At 45.3% G+C, this 25817-nt stretch overlaps 1 protein-coding gene across 2 annotated transcripts in view; it reads left to right on the top strand.

The window, feature by feature from the left end:
* Positions 1 to 25817, top strand: part of WWP1 (WW domain containing E3 ubiquitin protein ligase 1) — a 115890-nt gene that overhangs the window by 64255 nt on the left and 25818 nt on the right. For both annotated transcript variants that reach the window (XM_065399876.1, XM_065399877.1), the window contains exons 16-19: positions 9695 to 9854; positions 16352 to 16485; positions 16582 to 16722; positions 20336 to 20456. In XM_065399876.1, coding sequence (XP_065255948.1) covers positions 9695 to 9854; positions 16352 to 16485; positions 16582 to 16722; positions 20336 to 20456 — 556 coding nt within the window. The remainder of the gene's footprint in view (positions 1 to 9694; positions 9855 to 16351; positions 16486 to 16581; positions 16723 to 20335; positions 20457 to 25817) is intronic.

Genomic DNA, 25817 nt, shown 5'->3' with positions numbered 1-25817 from the left:
GGGAAGACCGTACCAAAACTCCAATTCCCAAAACTCTCCCCTTGACTGACATACCAACAACCGCACTGCCAATAACGAGAGCTTCCCATTCCAGGGATAAGGAAGAGGATAAGAAGAGCAAAACAGAGTTCTTCTTTGAGTGATTGCACATGTCCTTTCTACTGTAGGTGGGTGTGTGGATCTCGTGCACAGTTGTTGGAGATTTTTTCCTTGGCAGTACTTTTCAGGGCAGCGTGAGCATTCTCTTCTGCCTCGTGCCACTTCATGCAGGCATAAAGGGGGCCGCTCTGCCCCTGACCCCACTCAGTTCTTTCCTAGTTCCAGTGATGGTTGTTGTTGGAGCTGCGATCTTTGTTTCTTCATATCTTCCATTCCTTAGTGTAACTTGTACCTGTAGCATTAGTTTTTAGTCTCTTATAGTATATCTGAAGAGTTAGTTATAGGATTAAGTTAAGTATAGTATAGTACACTTTTAGTGTAGGGTTACTGGTGTCCCGGATGGGTACCGGGCTCGTTACCAGACTGATACCCTGTTCTCCTGGCTTCAAGGCCTGTTATTCATGTAACAAGTCTATGCCAGTGAGTGACCCACATCACAGCTTCTTAAGTGTCTGGGAGAGGTGCATGTTAGTGACAGATGTCACATTTGTAGAGGGTTCAACCCTGCTTGAAAAATGACAGGGCTGCCAGACTCAAGTACTTGCTCAAGGTGTCTGTGGTTCTTCTGCCATTGGAACCCTCCTGCTCTGAATGGGTACCAAGCACTTCCGAGTCTGTTAGGAGTGCTCTTCCTGTTCTGACAACATCCTCAGGCTGAACTGCGTTGCTGGTGCCAAAGAGACTGCATAAGTCTCCTAAAGACTTGGTACCAGGACCCTCTAAAAGGAAGGCACTGAGTGCTCACAAGGACTTGGAGGGGCACTCAAAAAAGTCAAATCCTTTGGAGCAATCTGTGAGCTGGGAGGGACTGCTGATTCTGGAACCCAGGAAGGGTCTGTTGGGACTAATCCCTGAAGAATTGGCACACCTTTCACTACTGCAGGCTCAAGGAGCCCTTTCCGGTGTCATTGACACCTGTGGCTTTCAAGGCAGCCAGAGAGTTGCTTAACTTGTTGGTACCAGCTTCTCCTGTGATTTAAGAGCCTTGTACGATAGCAGTATTGGAACCAGGTGCTCCTCTGGGCCTGGCTCCAGCCCCAGAGCACCACTTGGTACCAGCCACTTATACTCTTGCAGCATCTTTTTGTAGGATTGCACCCAGAGGTAAGCCAGCAATGATTTTACAGATGCCCTCTTCACCAGGGCTGGAACCTCTGTCCCTGGTACTGACAGATTCAGCTCCCGTTTGGAGGAAACAGACTCCTCACTGGACTCGGAAGTCAGATCCTTTGTGTCCTGACCTGAGCATGCCCACCAACAGGGATTGGCACCACCATGTTGTGCAACGGATACTTGACAAAATTTCCATACTTAGTGACGGACATGAGGGAAGGGGTGGGGGGTTGTCATTCAGTCATTCGATTTTTTGGAAAAATTACCATGGACCTCAAAAATTTTTACCACAGACACTTGTGTCCTTGTATGGACACGTTGCTGACCCCTGCCCACCTGCCCCAGTGGGGTACCTGCCAGCAGTGGTACCATTCACAGTCTCAGCGTCCTAAGAGCCAGGGGCCTACACAGAACTGGGTCCAACCTCCATACCAGTGATCCTCCTCTACCCTGTAGGGTTTTCCTCCACGTTCCCAAACCTCTGGAGCATGTACAGGAAGGTCACCATCTTCCTTCCTCTGGTACCAGGCTCGGTACTGTGCAGGCAGAGTTGCATGCTTAGGATTCCCCTGTAGAGGCATTGGAGGAGCGAACTTCTCAACAATCTTTGGCCTCTTCTTCTTTGTCATCTGATGAGGCAGTAGTGACTGAATCTACTTCTCCCCTTCATAATGATTTTAGAGCTCATGAAGACTTGTTGAGGAGGGTGGCTGTAGCTCTAGATATCCAGTCAGAAGAGATACAGGAAAGGACACGTAGGCTTGTGGGCATTTTAGTCTCTGCAGGACCCTCTAGGGTAGCTCTCCCTATTAATGAGGCTATGCTGGATCCTGTCAAGATTTTATGGGAGACCTCCTCTTCTCTGCCTCCCACTGCCAAGATAGTGAAGAAGAGATGCAGTCAATCAACGAGGCAGAGAACACCAACCCAGATACACCCCATATGACAGAGTGGAAAAGGTTAGATATTTTTGGCCGCAAGGCCTATTCATCAGCCACTCTGCAATTTTGGATCGCCATGTACGCCTCACTGTTGGTGAAATATGACCACACTAATTACTCCAAATTGACAGACTTTATTGACCACATACCAGAGGACATAAGGAACCAATTTTAAGCCATCATCTCAGAGGGCCATCTCCAAGCTAGAACTGCCTTACAGGTGTCTTTAGATACAGCAGACACAGCAGCATGCTCCACAGCCACAGCCATAGTTATGCGCAGTGCTTCGTGGCTTCACCTGTCCGGCTTCCCTAGGGAGGCGCAATCCGCTATGGGAGGACCTCCCCTTTGATGGCCAGAAGCTGTTTGCAGCAAAGACTGATGAGTCCCTTCAACACACTGAAGGACTCTCGGTGACCCTTCGCTCCCTTGGGATATACACTCCTGCATCAAGAAAAAAAAACAGGGTAAATACTGTCCCACTCAGCATACAAGGTCTGCCCCATATGTCCAACAACAGAGGCAGTATGACACACACAAGCAGACGGAGACTTCCAAGGTGTTTACCTCCTCCGGCTCAATCATCAGCGTCTCAACAGCCACCTGCAAAACAAGAATTTTGAGGGTTCGATCGAGGGCCCAAGAGACCTCCCCCATTCCTCAGTGCTGACACCATCATTGACCATCCCCTTTTTGGACACCGTTTGATCCCTTTCTATTCAGCATGGAAATCCATCACCACAGACAAATGGGTTCTAGAAATAATCCACACAGGCTATTTGATACCATTCACCTCCATCCACCCTCCCTCTCCATCACATTTCAGGGACTCCTCTTATGAACAACTTCTACAGCAAGAAGTAGCCCACCTTCTACGTCTGGGTGTTAAGGAACTGGTACCATCCTAACACAGATGGAAGGGTTTTTATTCCCACTACTTCTTAACCCAGAAAAAGAATGGAGGATGGAGACCTCTTCTAGACCTCAGAAAACTCAACAAATTTGTAAAGGTCCAACAGTTCAGGATGGTCACATTAGCAACAATAATACCAGCACAGGAACAGGGGAACTGATTCTTGGCTCTCTAAGACGCCTATTTTCACCGTACATCCCACTCACAGGAGGTTCCTCAGATTTACTCCGGGGACAGAACATATCAATACAAAGTTCTACCTTTTGAACTTTGACAGCACCATGGGTGTTTCTAAAATTCTCGATGTACTGGCGGCACACCTCCACAAGCAGGGATTGATAATTACCTTCTTGGACAATTTCCTACTAAAAGCATCCACCCGGGCAGATGCCCTAGACATTACTCACAGGAAAATCACCCTCTTTTTGCAACTGGGATTACAACTAAACATACAAAAATCAGCAGTGATACCGGTGCAGAAACTGGACTTCATTGGGGCCCATCTCGATGCTCTGGAGGCCAAAGCATCACTACCGCCGAACAGAGTTGTCACTATAGTCAATCTGATCTCCACAGTACTGAACAGTGCACACATTGGCACGGGCCTGCCTCCAACTATTAGGCCATATGGCAGCAACCACATTCGTGGTACGACATTCATGACTTCACATGCGCTGCATCCAGGGTTGGCTAAGAGCCATCTACATTCCACACAGACACAGCCTGAACAAGCGCCTCACCATGCTGCTCAAAGTTAGACATTCTACACTGGTGGACCCAACCCCACAACGTGTGTGTGGGAGTCCCTTTCACACAGACTCAGCCTTCAATGATTCTCACAACAGACACATCCTTGATAGGTTGGGGGGGAGAAAGGGGCTTACCTACAGCACCACACAGTTCAGGCCTGATGGTCTCCTAACGAGACACGGTTACACATAAATCTTCTGGAACTGCCTGCAGTTCACGATGTGTGCTTGCACATCCTGCCCTTGATCAGGAACAAGACCATAAGGGTAATGACGGACAACATTACCTGCATGTTTTATATAAACTGGCAGGGAGGGGCAAAATCACACTCCCTATGTGCCGAAGCCATGAAACTAAGGAACTGGTATATCTGGCACAATGTCCACATATCAGCCTCATATCTCCCAGGATGTCCGAACACTACAGCGGATATGCTGAGCAGAGAATTCTCTCAGGACCACAAGTGGGACCTAAACAATAAAGGCCTACAGAACATATTCAAACACTGGGGTCACCCATCCATAGGCCTCTTCAGGAAATCCCAGAATTACAAATGCCCATAATTCTGCTTGAGAGGAGAGTGGGTTTCCAATCACTGGGCAATGCCTTCTTCCTCAAATGGGATGCATCTCTGCTATAAGCGTTTCCCCTGATCCCCCTACTGTTGAGGGTTAAATACAAAATAACCCCCAAGGCCAAAGTCATCTTGATAACCCCCACGTGGCCCAGACAAACTTGGTACTCGTACCTGTTGCGGATGACAGTACGTACACTACCCACTCTTCCACTTGTGCCAAACCTTTTCTCACAGGATGCTGGACAGGTCTACCACCTGAACCTGGAGAGATTTCACCTGAGAGGATGGCTGCTACATGGTTCCATCATGACGAACTGACCTGAAGGACATAGTGAAGGTGAAGGACATATTACTAAAGAGCAGAAGGACAACCACACATAGAATCATAGAAGATTAGGGTTGGAAGAGACCTCAGGAGGTCATCTAGTCCAACCCCCTGCTCAAAGCAGGACCAATCCCACTAAATCATCCCAGCCAGGGCTTTGTCAAGCAAGGCCTTAAAACCTCTAAGAATGTAGATTCCGCCACCTCCCTCGGTAACCCATTCCAGTGCTTCACCACCCTCCGAGTGAAATAATTTTTTCCTAATATCTAACCTAGACCTCCCCCCACTGCAACTTGAGACCATTGCTCCTTGTTCGGTCATCTGCCACTACTGAGAACAGCCGAGCTCCATCCTGTTTGGAACCCCCTTTCAGGTAGGTAGTTGAAGGCTGCTATCAAATCCCCCACTCACTCTTCTCTTCTGCAGACTAAATAAGCCCAGTTCCCTCAGCCTCTCCTCATAAGTCTTGTGCCCCAGCCCCCTAATCATTTTTGTTGCCCTCTACTGGACTCTCTCCAATTTGTTCACATCCTGTGAGGGCCCAAAACTGGACGCAATATTCCAGATGTGGCCTCACCAGTGCTGAATAGAGGGGAATAATCACTTCCCTCCATCTGCTGGCAATGCTCCTACTAATGCAGCCCAATATGCCATTAGCCTTCTTGGCAACAAGGGCACACTGTTGACTCATATCCAGCTTCTCGTCCACTGTAATCCCCAGGTCCTTTTCTGCAGAACTGCTGCTTAGCCAGTCGGTCTCCAACCTGTAGCAGTGCATGGGATTCTTCCGTCCTAAGTTCAGGACTCTGCACTTGTCCTTGTTGAACCTCATCAGATTTCTTTTGGCCCAATCCTCCAATTTGTCTAGGTCACTCTGGACCCTATCCCTACCCTCCAGCATATCTACCTCTCCCCCCAGGTTAGTGTCATCCGCGATATACATACATATCTGCATAAATGGAAGAGATCCAAACATATGGTGTCAAAATAAACAAGCCAGGGCTGTTACCGCTCCCTTACCCATGATATTAGAATACATATTGGAGCTAAAGAAATCTGGATTATCCCTTAGTTCAATCAGAGTACATCTCGTGGCACTTACCGCTTTCCACCGCAAGGTGGACGGGATGTCTATTTGCCCACCTGATCACCAAATATTTCCTTAAGGGTATCAGAAATGAATACCCTAAAATATGTGTATCTACCCCACTTTGGGACTTGAACTTGGTACTACGCTGCCTCACTGGGCCACCATTTGAACTCTTCGAAAAATAATCTCTGACACATCTGTCGATGAAGGTGGTGGTGTTAGTAGATATCAGCTTGCCGAATGGGAGAGCTAGAGGCCCTCATGGCACACCCACCATATACCATCTTTTTCAAGTCACCCTAAGACCTTACCCAAAATTTTTACCTGAAGTACTTTCTTCTTTCCACTTAAACCAACCAGTCCATCTTCCCTCATTGTTCCCTAAACCTCATGGTAATAAACAGGACTCAGTACTACATACTCTAGATGTCAGATGTGCCTTAGCATTCTACCTTGAAAGAACTAAGCCCTTCAAAAAGTCACCGAGGCTTTTTATTTCGACTTTGGATCTATCTAAAAGTTCCACTATTTCCAAACAGAGGCTATCTAAATGGATTTCCAGGTACATTCACCTTTGCTACCAATGGAAGGATCTGCAACCTGCAGTGGGGATCCAAACCCACTCCACCAGATCGCTATCAACTTTAGTAGCCTTTCTAAAGAACATACTGATCACGGACATATGTAGAGCAGCCACCTGGGTGTCCGCACACACATTCACAAAACATTATGCAATCAACCAGAGCTCAAGATTGGCTGCATTGTTAAGACTTACTATGTTATCATCACTTACTCATGCAACTACCGAGGGGCACCACTCGACAGTCACCTGAAGTGGGGCACCCACAGAAACGGTCCTCGAAGAAGAAGGTTACTCACCCTGTGCAGTAACTGAGGTGAGATTCTTTGAGATGAATGTCACTGTGGGTGCTCCACTACCCACCCTTCTCCCCCCTACTTCGGAGTTCAATGTCCAGACTCTGTTGTAGAGAAGGAACTGAAGAGCAAGGGTCTGGTCATGCGGTGTTAGTTAGGCGCCAACAACAGTGCGAGACAGGGAGAGGGCATGCACAACCTAGATGAGCACTGCTGCAGAAATTCTCTGATCAAAGGCACAGAGACAACATCACCTGAAGTGGAGCACCCAGAGGGACACCCATCTCGAAGAGCCTCAGTTACTGCACAGGGTGAGTAACCCTCTCTTCAAGACCTCCTGTTTGAAGGCCCCTTGCTGTTTTCTATTAAAACTGATAAGAGGCTTCATAGCCTTAAGGATTCACAGACACCACCATCACTAAGTGACTGAAGTGCTGATCAAAGGGGAGAGCCTGGCTGAAGGTGAGAAGCATCTAAGTTTGTAAGGGCATTGAAAGTGTTAAGATCAGCTTAGAATGCATTTTGCTTTTATTTCATTTGACCAAATCTGACTTGTTGTGCTTTGACTTATAATCACTTAAAATCTATCTTTTATAGTTTATAAATTTGTGTGTTTATTCTACCTGAAGCAGTGTGTTTGGTTTGAAGAGTGTCAGATACTCATAAGCTTGCAGCGTCCAGCAGGCATTACTGGACGCTGCAAGACGGAGGTTCCTAGGGTTGTGTCTAGGACTGGAGATATTGGCTAATATCATTTGGTTGCACAATCCAAGCAGCTTACATGCCAGAGGCTGTGCATGAACAGCCCAGGAGTGGGGGTTCTCACAGCAGAGCAGGGTAAGGCTGACTCCCAAAGTCGAGGATTGGAGTGACCTAGCAGATCACCGGTCCAGATAACACCAGGGGAACGTCACACCCCCGCAGTACTGACATCAGGCACGGATTTTACTGCAGATTAGACCCCCTATGCGGCTTTGGGATCTTAACCTGGTTCTTAACCATCTCATAGAACTGTCTAAGCCATTAGCTATGTGTTCACTGCTACTTCTGTCTATGAAAATGGCCGCCTTGGTGGCCATCACTTCTGCTTAAAGGGCTCTAATGGCAGATCCTCCCTTTACTTTATTCTCCAAGGAGAAAGTGTCTTTACAACTTCATCCTAAGTTCTTACCTAGAGCGTCCTCTGAATTTTACATCAGCCAAACTATTCACCTTTTGTATATTTTTCCTAAACCACATCAGTTTTCACAAAAGTCTGCTTTTCATATACTGGATGTTAAGCGGGCCTTAACCTTTTATGTGGACAGGACAAGACCATTTAGGAAAACCCCTAGACTTTGTTTCTACTGCAGATAAGCGCTCCTTTAAACCTATCTCCCCTCAGACTTTTTAAGTGGATCTCTGAATATATTATTGCCTACTATGGTTTCAATGAGGTTACATATCTAATAAGAGTGACTGGATACTCTACTGCTATGTCTGTATCTATATTCAAAGACGTTCCAGTTACTGAAATTTGCAGGGCAGCAACATGGTCCTTGGTGCACACATTTTCTGACCACTATGCCCTAATTCATGCTGCAAGATCAGATGCAGCAGTAGGCAATGCAGTTCTTTCTTCAGTGATAGACTGTCTTCCAAAACTCCCACCTCCTTAAAGGGTTACCGCTAAGGAGTCACCTAAAGTGGAATATCCACAGGGACGCTACTCGAAGACGGAGCGGTGACTCAACTTGTGCAGTAACTGGAGTTCTTTGAGATGCATATCCCTGTGGGTGCTCTGCAACCCACCCTCCTCCCCTGCTTCAGAGCTGCCTCTGTGGGTTTTGCAATAGAGAAGGAACTGAGGGCAGTTCACCCGTGTAGCCCTATATAGGTTTGGTACAGGGCACAAGGATATGTAGGGTGCATGTGTGGGCAGAACGGGCACTGCTACTAAAAATCTCCAATCAGAGGCCCGGGGCACATGTCCCTAAAGTGGAACATCCAAAGGGACACACATTTTAAAGAACTCCAGTTACTTCACAAGGTGAATAACCTCTCCTTTCCTTGCAATTCCTTGTCCTGACAGCTGTGAGCTACTATGATGCCAGGACCCTTAAATGAGAACAGAAAGTGTTTTTCTTGTGCTCTCAGTACTCCACTTGCTGGTATTCAGGCAGTATGGAGGAGAAGGAGGAAGAGGAAGAAGCAGCGCTACTTAAATGCATAGAGGTTAGGAGCAGAGAAATTAGGGAGACAGGCTGGGAGTTGATAGGAGCAGGGCAGAAAGGAACAGAAGGGGGCAGGATGGTGGCGGTAGCGAAATGCTAGGGGTTGGGAAGGGCAGGCTGGGTAGGGATAGGGCAAAAAGGTCTGTACCCCAAAATGCCCTTCTAAAGCATGGAATACAACTGAAGTTTTTTGAGTCTCAATAGCTATGAAACTCACAGGCAAAGTGTGTGTCTCATTCCTCTTCAGTGGCTGATCCATGTATTCAGCATAGGGTGTGAATGGTGTGCAGTAAATAAGGCATGGGGCCACACATTGAATTATGAGGAAAAATGAAATATTGAATACTTGCTCATTTGATGAACACCGTCTATCCTGTACACTGATTGAGGCACCGGTCCGGTGGGGAAAAAATATAATATGTAGTCATATAATTAAAGATTGTATCATAATGCAGACTCAGAAATGAGCTGAATTAAGGCTGCACAGGAACTTTAATTCTGACATTTCCTAACTTTTGAGAACTTGACTTTCTAATGTTAATTTTTTTTATTGCCTTTTTTGTTTGTAGTACATATACAATGCCAAGCATCATGTTCTTTCCAATACAGCTCTGTGAACAATATTTTTGTTGGTTTACCCATGTTTAAACCATTTTGCTTATCCATTTGTAGGAAGCTGTGATAAAAATCTGTATTTGTTATGGATTATCTCTGTTGTTTTGTTTTATTTTGTTTAGAGAATGGTTTTTCTTACTTTCCCATGAAGTTCTAAACCCTATGTACTGTCTATTTGAGTATGCTGGCAAGAGCAACTACTGTCTGCAGATAAATCCAGCATCAACAATTAATCCAGATCATCTTTCATATTTCTGTTTCATTGGGCGCTTTATTGCTATGGTAAGTTGAATTCTAAAAGTGTTGTTATTTTTTTGTTTTGGTTAATTTTAAATTTGTTACAGAAACAATAAAATATATGTATCTTCTTACATTTCTTCCCTAAGATTATTTCAGCTCTAGCTAAATAGGAGACTTAAGTATGTACGGCTGTTGATCCAGGATCATTCATTAACTATAACTCTCTTACATTCATAAGATTCCTGAGGATGATCATAAAGTTTGTGAGCAGAAAAGAAGTGTCAAAATGTTAGTCTAAGTTTGATGCAGATACTTGATACAGAATGTTGATTTGATTTTTTTTTCATATACCTCATTTGGCTGTCTAAATAAGTATCTTTTTGGAAATCTGTCCAAAATCTTCATAGGAAGACTCTCCAACCTATGTAGGCTACAGCAAAAGTATACATTAATTTAATTTTTACAAAAGACTAGTCAAAAACTACTTATGCACCTAATGTCTGAAAATTTGGCTGTAATGGAGGCTCTCTCTGCCATGCTCCTTCCCTTCCTCTATTGACATGCCCTCCTTTCCACATCACCATCATGCTTTCTGCTGGGAAGGACAGGGTGGATCACATAGGAGGAAGGCTCTATAATACTAGATGCAATGCCTTACAGATCCTTGAACTGAACCAAGAGTCCTGAATCATAAATTTCTCTGCTATTAGCAAATACCCGGGAAACCCTCTGGCAAACTCCTGTGTGTCGGTCCATGTAGTAGTAAGCAGCTGTTTATTCCTTTAGCTCAAGCAGTAGAGGTCTGCTGTTGATCTACAGGTCTGAACCCAACTGATGAACTGACATGGGGTTAAATGATTCCACATGATAGAATTTCTGTTGTGTTTTTTTTAGTTTTAGGTTTTTTTTTCAATTTCCATCCAAAAACACTAGTAAAATGTTATGGTTGCAGAGTCAAGCACTCAAAAAAAATTAGAAAATGTCAAAATTAAGATTGGCTGTGCAACCTTAGTTTTCATGGTTTCATAGATTCCAAGGTGAGATGGGACCATTGTGATCATGTGGTCTGACCTTCTGTGTAGCACAGCCATAGAACTTCCCCAAAATAATATTTAAAGCATATCTTTTAAAAAAAATCAAATCTTGATTTAAAAATTGCCAGGGTTGAGAATCCATCACGACTTGTGATAAATTGTGCCAGTGGTTAATTACCCTCACTATTAAAAAATGTATGCCACATTTCCAGTCTGAATTTGTCTAGCTTCAACTTCCAGCAATTGAATTGTGTTATATCTTCCTCTGCTAGATTGATGAGCCCATAATTAAATATTTATTCCCCATGTAGGTACTCACAGGCTGTAATCAAGTCAACACTTAATCTTCTCGTTGTTGAGCTAAATAATTGAGCTCCTTGTATTTATCACTATAGTGGAGGCTTTCTAATCCTTTAATCACTCTCATGGATCTTCTCTGAACCCTCTTCAATTTATCAACAACCTTCTTGAATTGTGGACATCAGAACTGGACACAGTATTCCAGCAGTGCCAATATAAAGCTAAAATAATCTCTCTACTCCTGATTCCACTGTTTATTCATCCAAGGATCACATTAACCCTTTTAGCCACAGGAGCTCGTGTTCAGCTGATTATCCACCACAGCCCACAAATCTTTTTCAGTTTCCCAGAATAGAGTCCCTCATCCTGTAAGTATTGTCTATATTCTTTGTTCCTAGATGTATACATTTACATTTAGCAGTATTAAAATGCATATTATTTGCTTGCTTCCAGCTTACCAAGTGATCCAGAGCACTCTGTATTAGTGGACTGTCCTCATTCTTTTCCACTCTCCCAATTTTTGTGTCATCTGCAAATTTTATCAGTAGTAATTTTGTTTTCTTCCAGGTCATTGATAAATACGTTAAATAGCATAAGACCAAGAACAGTTGGATCCTACTAGAAACACACCGGTTCAATGATTGCTCATCTACAATTACATTTTGGGATCACTTAGCCAGCTTTTAATCCATTAAATGTGTGCCATATTAATTTTCTATCATTCTAGTTTTTTAATCAAATGGTTGTGTGGTACCAAGTTAGATGCTTTACAGGAATCTAAGTATATTGCATCAACTCTATTATCTTTATCAGCGAAACTTGTAATCTTATTTAAAAAAATCAAGTTAGTTTGACACAATCTTTTCCATAACCCTAGTTTGATGGCATTAATTATATTTGCCCTCCTTGAATTCTTTATTAATCAAGTCAGGTATCAGCTGCTTCATTATCTTACTCAGGTTCGTTGTCAGACTGAGAGGCATATAATTATCCAGGTAATCCCATTTACTCTTTTTAAATACTTGCACAACTTTAGCTTTCTTCCAGTCTTCTGGAACGTACCCTGTGTTCGAAGACTTATTGGAAGCCAGCATTTATGGTCCAGCAAGCTCTTCAGCCGTCTCCTTTAAAACTCTTTGACGCAAATTATCCAGACCTGCTGATTTAAAAATGGCTAATTCAGTACCCTTGTGTGTATGTATTATAATTACATGATCCCCTGCTACTTTTTTTCTACATGATCCTTGCCTCATTCAGGGCAGAGGGTGGGACAGTGCTGTGGGGCTGAATCAGGGTTGTATAGTAAATGAGGCTATTGTCTGTAGGACCCTGATTCATTTGCTGTAGAAGCTTGAAGACATATAGTGAATGAGACAGGGGAGTTCAGGAAAAGAAAAGCTGCTTGTGATGCTTCTTGGGGCTTTTAGGGCTGTGAATTACCTTGTTGGCACCTACCTCCAGCGTGAGGGAGTCCTGCTTGTACCAGCTGGGTGTTAGCTCCCTAACGCAACTAGCCTGTCAGCTACTCAAGCACTCTTCTCTGGGCTATACCAGCCCTGCCTTGCTTAAGCCCAGAGTCCCTTCACAGTGTCACCCTGTGGTATCCAGCCGCTGATTACTGGATACCCAAAAAAATCCCAGATCGTTTGTTCCCAAAGAAAGAAGTGTACCCCAATTTACCAGTTTTGCCTTAGCCCACTGCTCCTGTATTACACACAGCACTTGAGTTCAGTGATAGCAAACAAAATAAAATTGATTTAGGAAAGAATAGCTTCAAATGGAAACAAGTGCGAGTGATGTAAACAGATGATTACATATAAAACAAAATCATGAAACGCGACCTGGATCCAGAGTGTCTTTCTCTCCACCATGTAGTATACTAAATCAGTCTTTTGTCTTTATTCATAGACAGAGCGATTCCCTTACTGTTGTATTTTTCCTTTTCCTTTTTACGTGCTTTCAATGTTATATTTTGTCTTTGATGGTTTTCCATTGCCTTTTTGAGTTGGTCCAAAGGTAGACAATCGAGACAATATGTTAGGCAGAGAGGCGTGACAACTCCCTTCTACGTAAATGGGCCATCACAAGATGCATTATTCCCTGGTGACTCACTTTCACTCCAAGATCATATGGGCATAATTTTCAGTATAGTTACATTATTCCTTAAATATTACCTGTACCCACACCTCCCAATGATTGAGTAAGTTACAAGCTTTCACATGGTACCCTTTATGAAAAAATACATGAAAGCAGTGTATTAGGTGTAGTGAGTTTGTCATGTCTGAGACAGGCTTGTAAATAACAATGAATCCTTTGCCAGTTGGTACCAATGACCTCTATGTCACAGTGGTCTCCTGGTGAAGGCACTTAAATGCCATCCTGGAAAAACAGATTCTACTTCTGACTATGTCATTAAAGTTCTTTTGTAATGGATGGCATGTTGCTTAAAACCAGAATTTTCACAGGTGGTCACTAATAGTGTATTCTTCATGCTTTGAGTGTCCAGTGCAAGACATCTGGGTCCAGATTTGGAGAAATGTTGAGCGCTCACAACAGCAACTAAAGTCAAGTAGAGCTCTGCTTTGAATATTTAAAACGTACTCTTTAAAAAAAATCAGGCTCTAGGTGTCTGAAGTTAAGCACCCAAAATTAGTGGACATGTTTGACAGTTTGGGCTTTAATCTATCTGTCCCTCAATTCTCTAGGCATAAAATGGGGAAATTATCATTTGATTTCACAAGAGTTTTGTGTAGATAAGTTCATTAGTGCCCTGAAGCACTCTGAAACTTTGGGTGAGAGCACCATAAAAATATATTGGAGGAAATAAACAATTTTGTATTCCATACATGGTTTGAATGGTGTTAGATAAATAAGGCTTAGGGCCTTGCAGCACATGTGAAGGGTAAAAAGAATGATTGAATAACTACCCATTCCGTAAATGAGGCAGGGATGCTGTGGAAAAGAATGTGTTTTTTAAAACTCTGTCATAATACATATGGCTGAATTAAGTTTGCACAGGTAGTCTTAACTCTGTCATTTCCTAAATTTTGAGGGCTTGACTTTGCGATCTTAATGTTCTTTCAATATAAGATTTTTTTTTTATTTTTTTTTGCGGGCAGAGGTGGGTTGGTTGTGTAATTTCATAGGTTTTCAAAGAAAGCAAATTCCATCTGGCATCATACCCCATAAAGACCTCTGGTACTTGAGCTAATGGTATAACTGATAGCAATAGTAGGTTATCATTCTCTAAGTGGAAAAGCACTAGAGAGAGAGATGTGTGCCAGTGGAATTCACAAGTATTTGCTAACAGCAGAGGAATGGTGAGACTCAAAAAACTTGGCTTCCGTTCTAGGCTGTGAAGGGGAGTATGTCCTAGTAGTCACAGACCTATGTGTACAGGCCCCCTGTGCTGGAACCCTTCTGTCCCATCTCCTTCAAGTCCCTGTCCCAGTCCTGTCTTTTCCATACCGTTGTCTCCTGGTCCCAGTCCCATTTTCATTTCCCACACCATCTCAGTCTCCACTCTTCAGGATTGGGCTCCCTGTCAGTCTGTCTCCCTCCTCTACATGCCACTATCTGTTCTGAAGTGCACCAGATGTGACCAACTATAGCATACAATGTTCTGATTAGGGTAATGAAAGCAATCCTTGTAATTCCTCATACCTCGGATTCAGAGTGTATTATTTTGTGTGCAAGAATCAAACTAAGTTCAAACCAAAGATAAAGGCTTGGAATCACTGATGACCACAAAGTGGACACTCTTGGTCACCACTGCTACTTGAGAAATCTGAACAATGCATACCTACACAAGGCCAAGTAAGCAACCTGAGAGGTGCTTGCTTGGCAAAGTTAACGCAACTGAAAACAGTGTCTAATAGTGGGAAATGTGAGGCAACCTTAATAATAGGTAGCGCTACCAGTCCCACCTGTAATATATAGATACTAATCCAAGATGGCAGTCTACTTAATTGTTAGGTTTTTCCCCCTGAAATTAAACATTTCTGGCTTGGTAGGTTGTGGTGCAAAAGTACTTTGTTAGAAGTGATTTGAATGAGGTAACGGTAGAGCATACCATTTTTGAAGGCCACTCCAAACGTAAGAGTCACTCTGAAAGAAATGCAGACATTTGTGAGAAGAGATATTAGGGATAATAAGGTGGGGATCATTGGCAGATTGTAGGAGCGGAAAATAAAAAGAAACAAGGTCAAAGGTAAGAGCTGACAGATATTTAAAGGCAAGTAATTTGTAATTAAAATCTATTTGAAGTGAGTAGTGAAATATTCATCAAAACTTAATTTCTCAGGCATGTAATAATAGGATGAATACTTTTTAAAAGTCTGCATAAGTTGAAATGTAGTTTTTAGCCTTCTGGCAGGTCCAGAGAGCATCAGTAATGAAATCCCAACTGCTTTTTTTTTTTTTTTTTTTTTTTTTAAGAGCGTTCTCTCAGTGCCAAGTAAATATAAGCAACTCAATTTAAAATGAATCATCTTAGTGAGTAAAATGTAGTGGATCAGAACTGAGCAAAACTGAGGGTTTCACAGAAGAGAGATTGTGTTCTTTTATGTTTGTAAAGTGCTTAGCACATCGTTATTGCTATGTAAAGAACAAATAGAATTAATAACCAGAGCAGATGCTGTGTGCGTGCAGACGCATATGTGCGCACACACACTCAGAAAATAGGGATGACAGTAAAAAGATTTCAATCAGAGAGTCACATTACCAAAGTCTGTTTAATTGACCTATGAGGAATCTCTTCCAGGAGCATTTCAGTGATTCAGTTTTAAAAATCTTGTTTACGTGCTGTGATATTAATATATATATTTTTTTCTAGATAGAGCAGTAGTACCTTAGGAGCATCAAGTGACAATTGGTTTTAAGCACACATGCCAATACAGCTTATGAAGAAATGACAGATGTTTTCTGTCAGGCTTACTGTTACATAGGAAAATAATATACCTAAGAATTTACAACTTATGTAATTATAAAGAATCATTGCCAAACCAAATATCTATCAAAAAATTTATATTCATTTCTTTATACTTGCCATTTTATGAGTCTTTTTTGAGACATCTAATTGCTACTCTTGGTGGGCAATTTTTTTTCATCTATTTACGTAACTTCTTTTCTGAAAGATTCCTTGAGCCATGCAAAAATGAGTTGAAGCAATTGTCATTTAAACTTTTTTCTTCCTCCCCTCTACAGGCATTGTTTCATGGCAAATTTATTGACACGGGTTTTTCTCTGCCATTCTACAAGCGCATGCTAAGTAAGAAACTTACTATTAAAGATTTGGAATCTATTGATACTGAATTTTATAATTCCCTAATTTGGATAAGGTTTGTAGATTTTTTTTTTTTCAGATGTTATAGTTCAAAAAAATAGTTAAATGTTTATATTTGTTTGATTTTTCTTCTGCTTGTTTCTTTCCACAGGGACAACAACATTGAAGAGTGTAATTTAGAAATGTACTTTTGTGTTGACATGGAACTTTTGGGAAAAGTTACTTCTCATGAACTGAAATCAGGAGGCTCAAATATCTTGGTAACTGAGGACAACAAAGAAGAATACATTGGGTAGGCAATTACAGTAACTCCTCACTTAAAGTTGTCCTGGTTAATGTTGTTTCGTTGTTACATTGCTGATCAATTAGGGAACATGCTTGTTTAAAGTTGTGCAATGCTCCCTTATAACATTGTTTGGCAGCCGCCTGCTTTGTCCACTACTTGCAGAAAAAGCAGCCCGTTGCAGCTAGCTGGTGGCGACTTGGAACCAGGGTGGACTGGCAGCCCCCCTATCAGCTCCCCACTTCCCTAAGTTCCCTGTGCGGCAGCCTCCCAGCAGGCTATCAATTGCCAGCAGTTCAGCTGTCCCTTCCCCCACTGCCATGTGCTGCTCCTGCCTTGGAGCTGCTCCCGGGAGCCTCCTGCTTTCTGTGCTGGGGTGGGAAGAGGGGGGCTAATGTCCGGGTGTCCCCCTCCCCCCTGCTCCTGCCCCCCATTTACCCCATCTCCATAGAGCAAGGGGGACACATGATAGGGCTTAGGACGGAGGAAGCTTGCTGGTAGCAGCTGCTGTCTCAACTTGCTGATCTACTTAAAAAGGCAATGTACTTAGAGTGGGGTCACCGTACTTAAAGGGGCAATGCACATCTCTCTCTCGCCCACACACACAGAGTGTGTGTCTCTGTCTCCCATGCTGTCTCCCCTCCCTCCATTTGTGCTGCCTTGTAGAGTATGAGGCTACATTAACAACAATGTGTTAACCCTTGAGGGCTCAACCGAGTGCTAGGTCATCATTTAGCAGTAAGGCATTCCCTGGGAAATATCCCATCCTCTGACTTTACCACCTCAACCAAGCTTCACAATCATCATTGCTGTGTACAGTATTAAATTGTTTGTTTAAAATTTATAATATAGTCTTTTGTCTGGTGGAAAAACTTTTCCCTGGAACCTAACCCCTCCATTTACATTAATTCTTATGGGGAAATTGAATTTGTTTAACATAGTTTTGCTTAAAGTCGCATTTTTCAGGAACATAACTACAACGTTAAGCGAGGAGTTACTGTATAGGAGTTTAAAAGAATGCCAAATATTTTTTTAATTTTCTTTTGTTGCTTTAGTCAGTGTTTATTTAGCAAATGTATGACTGTTTTTCACTACGTATTTAAGAAGCAGAAGCCAGCCTGTTTGCTTTTTCCCCTTTCTTCTGTATACAGTCTTGGAGAGCTTTACTGAATGGAGAGTTCACACATGATAACTTTGTATATCTTACCAAATAGCATATTTTTTTTTGTTTTGTTTTTTAATTTCCTAGTGACTCATGACCTGAGTAGACTATAGAGTGCCTGGGTATATAATATGAACTGTATACAAGTTACATTAAAATAGTTTAAAAACACTTTAGGGTTTCAAATTCAAGTGTGTGTGTGTGGGGGAGAGACGCATTTTGACAGTGAGTTCACAGCTGTTCTCTGACAGTAAAGAAATGTAAAGACTTGAGCACTCCTGGATTCAAATCCAGGTTTAATAGAGCAATGTGCTCCAGTGGTATAGGTAAGGCTATGGTTTAGTCGTCGGTATTTTTAGTATAAATCATGGACGGGTCACGGGCAATAAACAAAAAATCACAGCCCCGTGACCTGTCCATGACTTGTACTATAAATACCCCTGACTAAATCTTGGGGGGCAGCCAATCTGGGGGAGCCTGTTGCTGGGGGGGCGGGGCAACCCGGGGGGGCCAGCGGGACCAGTTTCCAGGAGCAGCAGCTGCTCCGGCCGCCCAGCGACCGCTGCCTGGGGCCGACTGAGCAGCGGCTGGTGTGGCTGGCCCTGGGGCTGCTCCAATGACTTGCTGTAGAGCCACTCCAGCAATGGCCAGTGTGACTGTCCCTGGGACCACCTGAGCAGCTGGCCTGGGAGCCAGCTGCTTGGGTGGTCCTGGGGTCAGCCACACTGGCTTCTGCAGAAGTCACGGAGGTCACAGAAAGTCACAGAATCCGTGACTTCCACGATCTCTGTGACAAACACAGAGCCCTAGTTATAGGCCCTTCTGCCCCTGTAACCCTTTCCTGTCTCTGTCTCTCTGTTCTTAGCTGCCCACCCAAACTTCTGCCCTTCTCTCCCTCTGATCCTATCCAAGTGGGTGGGGGGAAGGATAGCTCTGTGGTTTGAGCATTGGCCTGCTAAACCCAGGGTTGTGAGTTCAATCCTTGAGGGGGCCATTTAGGGATCTGGGACAAAAATCTGTCTGGGGATTGGTCCTGCTTTGAGCATGGGGTTGGACTAGATGACCTTCCCGAGATCCCTTCCAACCCTGGTATTCTATGATTCTATGAAGCCCTCTTCCCCCTGCTTCTATTAAACCTCCCCTACTTTAACTAACATCCCTCTCCTCCTCTACACCTATTTGCCCCATCTGTTCCCCCCACAGTCTCAAGTTCTCCTTCCTCTGATGCTGTGCCACCCATGTCCTGCAGCTCCTTCTCTCCTTGTCCATCCATCTATACAACCCCCTACTCCCCAAATTGTGCGTTCCAGTGTAGCTGTTGCTTCATTCTCCCTCTCATTACCTGGATGCCAGCACAGGGAGTACTAAGAGCACAGCACAGTGTCACCTGCTCAGTTACTGTGTTCAACTCAACAGCAACCCCCAGCAGCTGGGAGGAGCAGTTGCAGGGAAAACCCTGCTCAGTTCTGCAGTCCTGGGCTGGAGCACGCTAAGTTGCTTTGTGGGGATGACACATGCGTAGTCCAACCAGCACATTGGAGCTTAAAAGTTCTGGAGCACACTCAGGCAGACACTCTTCAGAGATTTTTTTTCTGTCAAACTAACAAGTCTCTGAGCATGTGTGAAATGAGATTTTTAGAGGTTCTTAACTTGGCTTAATTTAGCAAATTTTCATGGGGATAACAAAAGCCACCTCCGAAACCAGAGTGATTCTCCTCCCCCCGCTCCTGCTAGATATAAAATCCCTGCTCCAAAGCTTGAAGTTTCTCAATTAAATGGTTGTATGTTTTTTAATTAACATTGGCTAAACAATGGATTTCCCCCTAATCATTGCATTTGGAAAAGATAGACTATTTCAGCTTCTCCTCCCCTCCACAAAAATAAAACAGCATGAGGCAGACATCCTGAATGGAAGATATCTGCAGTTTGACTAAGTTAAAAGCAACTGAAAACAGGGTCTTGTAATGGGAAGTGTTGGGCAGACTGAACTTCTGGGGAATTATCAGATCTGCCTATAATACTTTTTTTGGGAAAAAAGTATTTTTTCATAATTAATGGAGACCATCTGCACACCAAGATTATAGTAATTTTGAAGTAGCTCAAATGTTGTTTCTAAACAGATGGATAGTGTCCTTTTCTATTAAGAGTTTTCATCCTGAAGGGTGGCAGCACAGCACTTGAAACATTGATAGTTCAGATTGCAGACTAGCAGTAATATAGAGTATAACTTTGGATAGGGAAAGGAACTCAGGATCAAGATACTGCTCTGAAGTTAGTGTTTATAACATTGTGGACCTGATTTTGCTCTATTATACTGGTTTAAATCAGTAGTAACTCCATTGTAGTTTGTGGAGTTACCTCAGTGTCAGAGAGAGTAGAATCAGACCCTAATATGTATAAAAGGGGTAACCCTCCCAACACATTAATTCTTTTCTCTAAAATTTCTTTTTTTCCCCCCAGCCTAATGGCAGAATGGCGTTTTTCTCGGGGAGTAAGAGAACAAACCAAAGCTTTCCTTGATGGTTTTAATGAAGTTGTTCCCCTTCAGTGGCTACAGTATTTTGATGAAAAGGAGTTGGAGGTGAGGATTTATATTGTTTTATGTCTTTATTGTTAACATTTTGATATTCTAAGGAAGAATTGACTATATGGTATATGGATTTATTAATGAAAAGGTCATCATGAATCAGATACCTATAATGTACTGTTAAAATATAAATATATTTTCTATCAAACTGGGTCAGGACCCCCAGCCACTGCCACTAGATAGTGGTCTGATGAGGGAGGTATCATAGCAAATTGCCAAAACTTGGTGGTTGCTAGATCCAGAGGCAGTGAATTAAGAGGATGTAATGAAAAGCTCTGCTCCTTACTGCTAAGTCCCATGTTCAGCTATTCTTTTTTTTAACCTTCTCCCCAGTCTGCACACACTAAGCTCTTCTCCAAAGAAGCAATATTTGAAGATGAGAAGGAGCTGATTACCTGGACCCTGCCAGTCACAGAATTCAGCTAGTTCTTCACCATATTTAAGTGGCATTTTCATGGAGCAGACTGTGATGTCAGGGTAGAGAGTAGGAGATAAAACACCACCCTTAATTCCACTTGGCCAGCAGTCCTCAGCTGCTGCCTCCTCACCCCCTGACTCCTTTACCAGGTGCCACTTCAACCCAGCACCTCCATCATCTCTAGTACCCAGCACCTCCCATCTATCACAGAGCACCCACCCACCACCAGAAACTACTGCCATCCAGCATCTCTCAAACCAGCCATGATTACTTGCCTTGATTCCAGTCAAACAGTCCTCTGCAGACACAAAGGAATTGGGGTTGTGGTATAAAAAGATTGGGAATGGATAACAAGAACCTACCTTGAGAGCTGTTCAGGAGAGGGACTGTTTCTTCATTGTGTATCTGTACAGCACCTAGTATAGTGGGCCCCTGATTCTTGAATAGTGTTCCCAAAAGCTATTGCAGTACAAATAACAAATGGACATGACATTACTAGTCAATAGGCTAATGGTTTTAGACAGGGAGGAAGGAGTGACATGTTCTTCTTTGAGTAGATGCAGCCGTGTATTCCATTTATGTGTGTGTACACCCAGTGCACCGGAGCTGAAGAATTTTGCCGAGCCGTACCCCTAGGAGGTGGTGCTTGCATCTTGTGATCATAGCCCCACCATGGGCTACGTGAAGGAGCGCCGCCTCAACCCTCCTTAGTTCTTCTTCGAGTGGTCGCTCATGTGCATTCCACAGTAGGTGTGCATGCTCGCCACATGCACCGGTGCTGGAAGTTTTTCCCTTAGCAGTACCCGTAGGAGAGCGCTCCTAGCGACCCCTGGAGTGGCGCCACCATGGCGCGGTATAAGGGGTCCTGTGCGCTCCCCCCACCCCCAGTTCCTTCTTGCCGCCAGTGACTGTGCTTCGGAACTGCTGTACTCCAGCTCTTCGCTGTAGCCTTCCCCATTTGGACTGTTGTTTAGTTCTGTAGATAGTTAGTACCTGTAGTTCTAAAAGTAAAAAAATATATAAACCTATAATAATAGTAAAGTAGAAGAGCCTCTAATAACTGCGTCCTGGTCAGGGCATGCCTCGTGCCCTGGGCTTTAAGTTGTGTGGCACTTGTAAACAGCCTATGCCCATAAGTGACCCGCACACCAGTTGCTTACGCGGTCATGGAGAAACCCATGTCAGCGACTGCTGCAAAAAAAGATAGTTTAAGCCCCATACTAAGAAGGAGCGGGATATACAGCTCTAAGCCATATTGATGGAGTTGGCCCTGACCCCGACATTGCTGTGCCGCTCTGAGTCAGCACCGAGCACCGTAGCATCAGTGCGCGGCGACCCAGCGGTGCCTTCCACCAGCCGGCACCGCTCCCCATCCATGGGACGCTCTAAGAAGATGAAGAAGCGATCATCTACGTCAAGACACCGGGACAAGGCTGGGGGCGAGCTTAGACCTGCGCTGGGCAGCTCTCGATCCCCCTCTGCCTCGCGGCCTCCGACTCAGGTAGAACGGAGTAACCCAGCCCACTTTGAGCCGACCTCCCCGGATGCCAGTGGCCACATACAGGTGGCCTCCACGCCGGAGGCCCTGCAGGCGGCTCGAGACGTAATGTCTCTTCCGGTACCGGCTGCACCGATCCCAGCGGCTCCCCGGTCCAGAGGCAAACCGGCGCTTGGACCACCGCAGTCGCCACCTGGGCGGTACCGCTCACGTCACAGGAAGGATCCTGACGCCGCTCTTCGCCGAGTGACCACCCCGCTTGTAGCCAGCACCGGTTTCTGCCGACCCCCATCTGATTGTCTAGCTGGGTGTCGAGCAACAGGGACTCGAGGCACTGCTCCGCATCTAGGGAGCGCAGGCCTCAAAGCTAGAGCACGCCCCACCGGGACTGGGACCGACGGCACCGGAGGTCACCAACTCCGAGAAGCCGCCGTAGCCCCTCGCAGTACTGATGTTGACGCCGCTCACTCTCTTCATCTCGGTCGAGGTCCCAAGCACAGCACAGCACCGCTCCCGCAGCCCCAGGCATAGATTGCCGGCAACCGGCCGCCGCAGATCCTCATGACGGTACTCATGCTTCTCTACACCGGACTCATGGTCTTGGGCCCAGCACCGCTCACGGCACCACTCCTCATCCCTATCCCTGGATAGTGGTCGTTTGTGCACCAGCCCAGCCTCCCCTTGGAGCCAGCAGTCAGTGGACCAGATGAGTCCGATGGGACAGCCCGCTCCGATGGTGCTGCAGCAAATGCAATGGCACCAGGCTCCCTGGCCAGCGCCCTGGTACCAGTGGACCCCATGGGCCCCGACACAAACCCCACAGGTGGCTCGCTTTGTAGCCGGGGCCTCAGACAGACTGTCAGCTTCCCTCTCTCAATCCCCCAGGAGGAGGTCAACGGAGCACTTCTCCCCGGCCCCGCATTCAGAAGCGGACCAGGTGCTGGGGACTGCGTCACCGGTGGGAATGCAAAGCACCGCACCTTCATCCTCATCCTCCCCAGATGAGGCCATCATGGCGCCGCCTCCTCCTGTTCCCCAGGAGGACACAAAAGCCCACCAGGAGCTCCTGAAAAGGGTGGCCTCAAGCCTCAATTTACAGGCTGAAGAGGTGGAGGAGCCATCGGACTCCCTCTTTGATGTCCTCTGAGCCACGGCGCCAGCTAGGGTGGCCCTCCCTCTCCATGAAGGGGTGGTGAAAATCTCCACTTCCCTGTGGCAGACCCCGTCTTCCTTACCCCCCATCTCTAAGAGGGCAGAGCGGAAATATTTTGTGCCTGCCAAGGGGCACAAATATCTCTGAACTCACCCCGCCCCCAACTCCCTGGTGGTTGAGGCAGTCAACCACAAGGAGCGCCAAGGCCAGCCCGCTCCCACTTGTAAGAATAAGGACTCGAGGAGGCTGGACTTGTTTGGTAGAAAGCTTTATTTCCACGCTGGCGGCAATGGACCTCCGCTGTTTTTCCATCCCAACACCTGTTGGTCCAGGATTTTGCGAGGGCTACATCGTTTATAGTGCTGTTGGCTGGGTGGGCTGCTGAACCCTTGTGTCTGTCTGCACCACACCCCACTATTCTCCTTCTGCAGTTTGCAGAAGTGGAGTGGGTGTCGGCCTTGGCATAAGGGATTTCCTTGGGACTGGGAAACTCCGTGGCACCATTGCATTCAGCCCCGCCGATGTTACCGTGGCAGCTCGCTGTTAGCTACTTTGGTACCTGGCTCTGGGAACAGTGGGGGGCATAGTGAATGCCGGCGCTACCATTTCCGCCATTGGCGCCAGTCCCTCCTTCGTTTTGGGCAATGGATAAATCAGATTCATTACTCGTCCCCTCAGGACTAGGTCCACCTTTATCCCTGGAAACCCGAGGCTGCTCAGTATTGAGATCGGGATCTTCCTCCTCCCACTTTCCATCACCTAGCTCACATTTATGGAGCACCCTGGATATCAAGATTGGCACTCAGCTTGCAGTCAGGACGGGGGGCCCTGGCCTGGTGCCTACTGGTCACCAATGCTGTCCTTATGCCCAGGGGCCTCCATGGAATCTGTCACAGAGATTGCACTCTTCATCTTGTTCTAAGGTGAGATCACCAGGCAGGTCTGTGGTGGGGACTGATGATCCACCGCAGGCTAAGGTACCAGTGAGTTTTCTCCCTGTGGGGCCGATGGAGTTGTCCTTTCCACTTCCAACTGTTGAGGAGCAGGATTTGGCTTTGGCCCAATTAACCACCTCTTCATCGTCCCCGGACGATTCAGCAGTGCCTGGTTCTTCCTCTCTTTCAGTGCCTGAGGATTTCAAGGCCTACCAGGACCTGTTGCAGCATGTCTGTGGGCATTCAGACAGAGTTTCTGAAGGAGAATACCCATAAATTGTTGGATATCCTGTAGCTATCAGCTCCTTGGAGAGTGTCCCTTCCTGTGATGCGCTCCTAGAGCCTTCAAAGGTTCCTTGTATCATTTTGGCTTCAGTACTGCATACTGCGAAGCAAGTGGCAGAAACTCTGTTTTGTCCTGGTGCAGGGATTTGAAGGCTTTTCCATCTGGTCCCAAATTCTGTGATTGTAATCATGGTGAATGATAGAGCCCAGTAGGGCAAATTTAAGTCCACACCTAAGGGCAAGGACTCTAAAATGATGGATTTAGTGGTTAGGAAGATCTACACCTTCTCCTCCCTGAAAATGCAGATTACAAATCAGCAGGCATTGTCCAAATACAATCTTGTAAATTGGACGATGGTGTTTTAAGTTTGCCGACCAACTACCTGACACCAGCAGAGAGGAATTTCGGACATCCATCACAGAGGGCAGCTTGGTGGCCAAGACACTGTTGCAATCTGCACAAGACATCGTGGACGCTTCGGTCAGAGTTATGGCCTCTATGGTGACCATGAAGAAGGTGCCCTGATGGCAGAATTCAGGCATTGCTCCTGATGTGCACCATGCTATTGAGGATTTACCGTTTGAATAGCTGGATGCTATTTTTGGACAATGCAGCCGAGACTCTGCATTCCTTCAAGGATTCTAGGCTGCCTTGCGTCCCTTGGGAGAGTATATACTGGCAGTGCAAAGGCACCACATGGTGGCCAATAGCAGCAGCAATACTGTCCGCAATGCATCCTTGGACAGCCTTTTCCTCCCACAAGTCAGCGGGAACCCAGAAAGGTGCATAGGTCCCAGAGTAGGAGGCATTTGGGTCGGGGTTCGGCCAGTCAACACGCCTTCCCACAGTATCTCCTAAGTGCCCATTTTGACTCCTTTTTTCAGAGCAGTGGTCCAGTCGTCACTCCCTTTACCCCACTTCTGTTCAGGGACAGGTTGGCTCGCTTTTATGGGGCTCAATCACAACCAACAGCTGTGTCTTAAGCATTATTAGATCATGCTATGCTATCCAGTTCCTCTCCACTCCTCATTCCCACCCTCCCTCTCCATCCCTCTTCAGGGACCC

Source organism: Emys orbicularis, chromosome 2, assembly GCF_028017835.1.
Source record: "Emys orbicularis isolate rEmyOrb1 chromosome 2, rEmyOrb1.hap1, whole genome shotgun sequence".
Lineage (NCBI taxonomy): Eukaryota > Metazoa > Chordata > Testudines > Emydidae > Emys > Emys orbicularis.
Note: the sequence above shows the minus strand (reverse complement) of the source record. Positions and strands in the feature narration are given on the sequence as shown.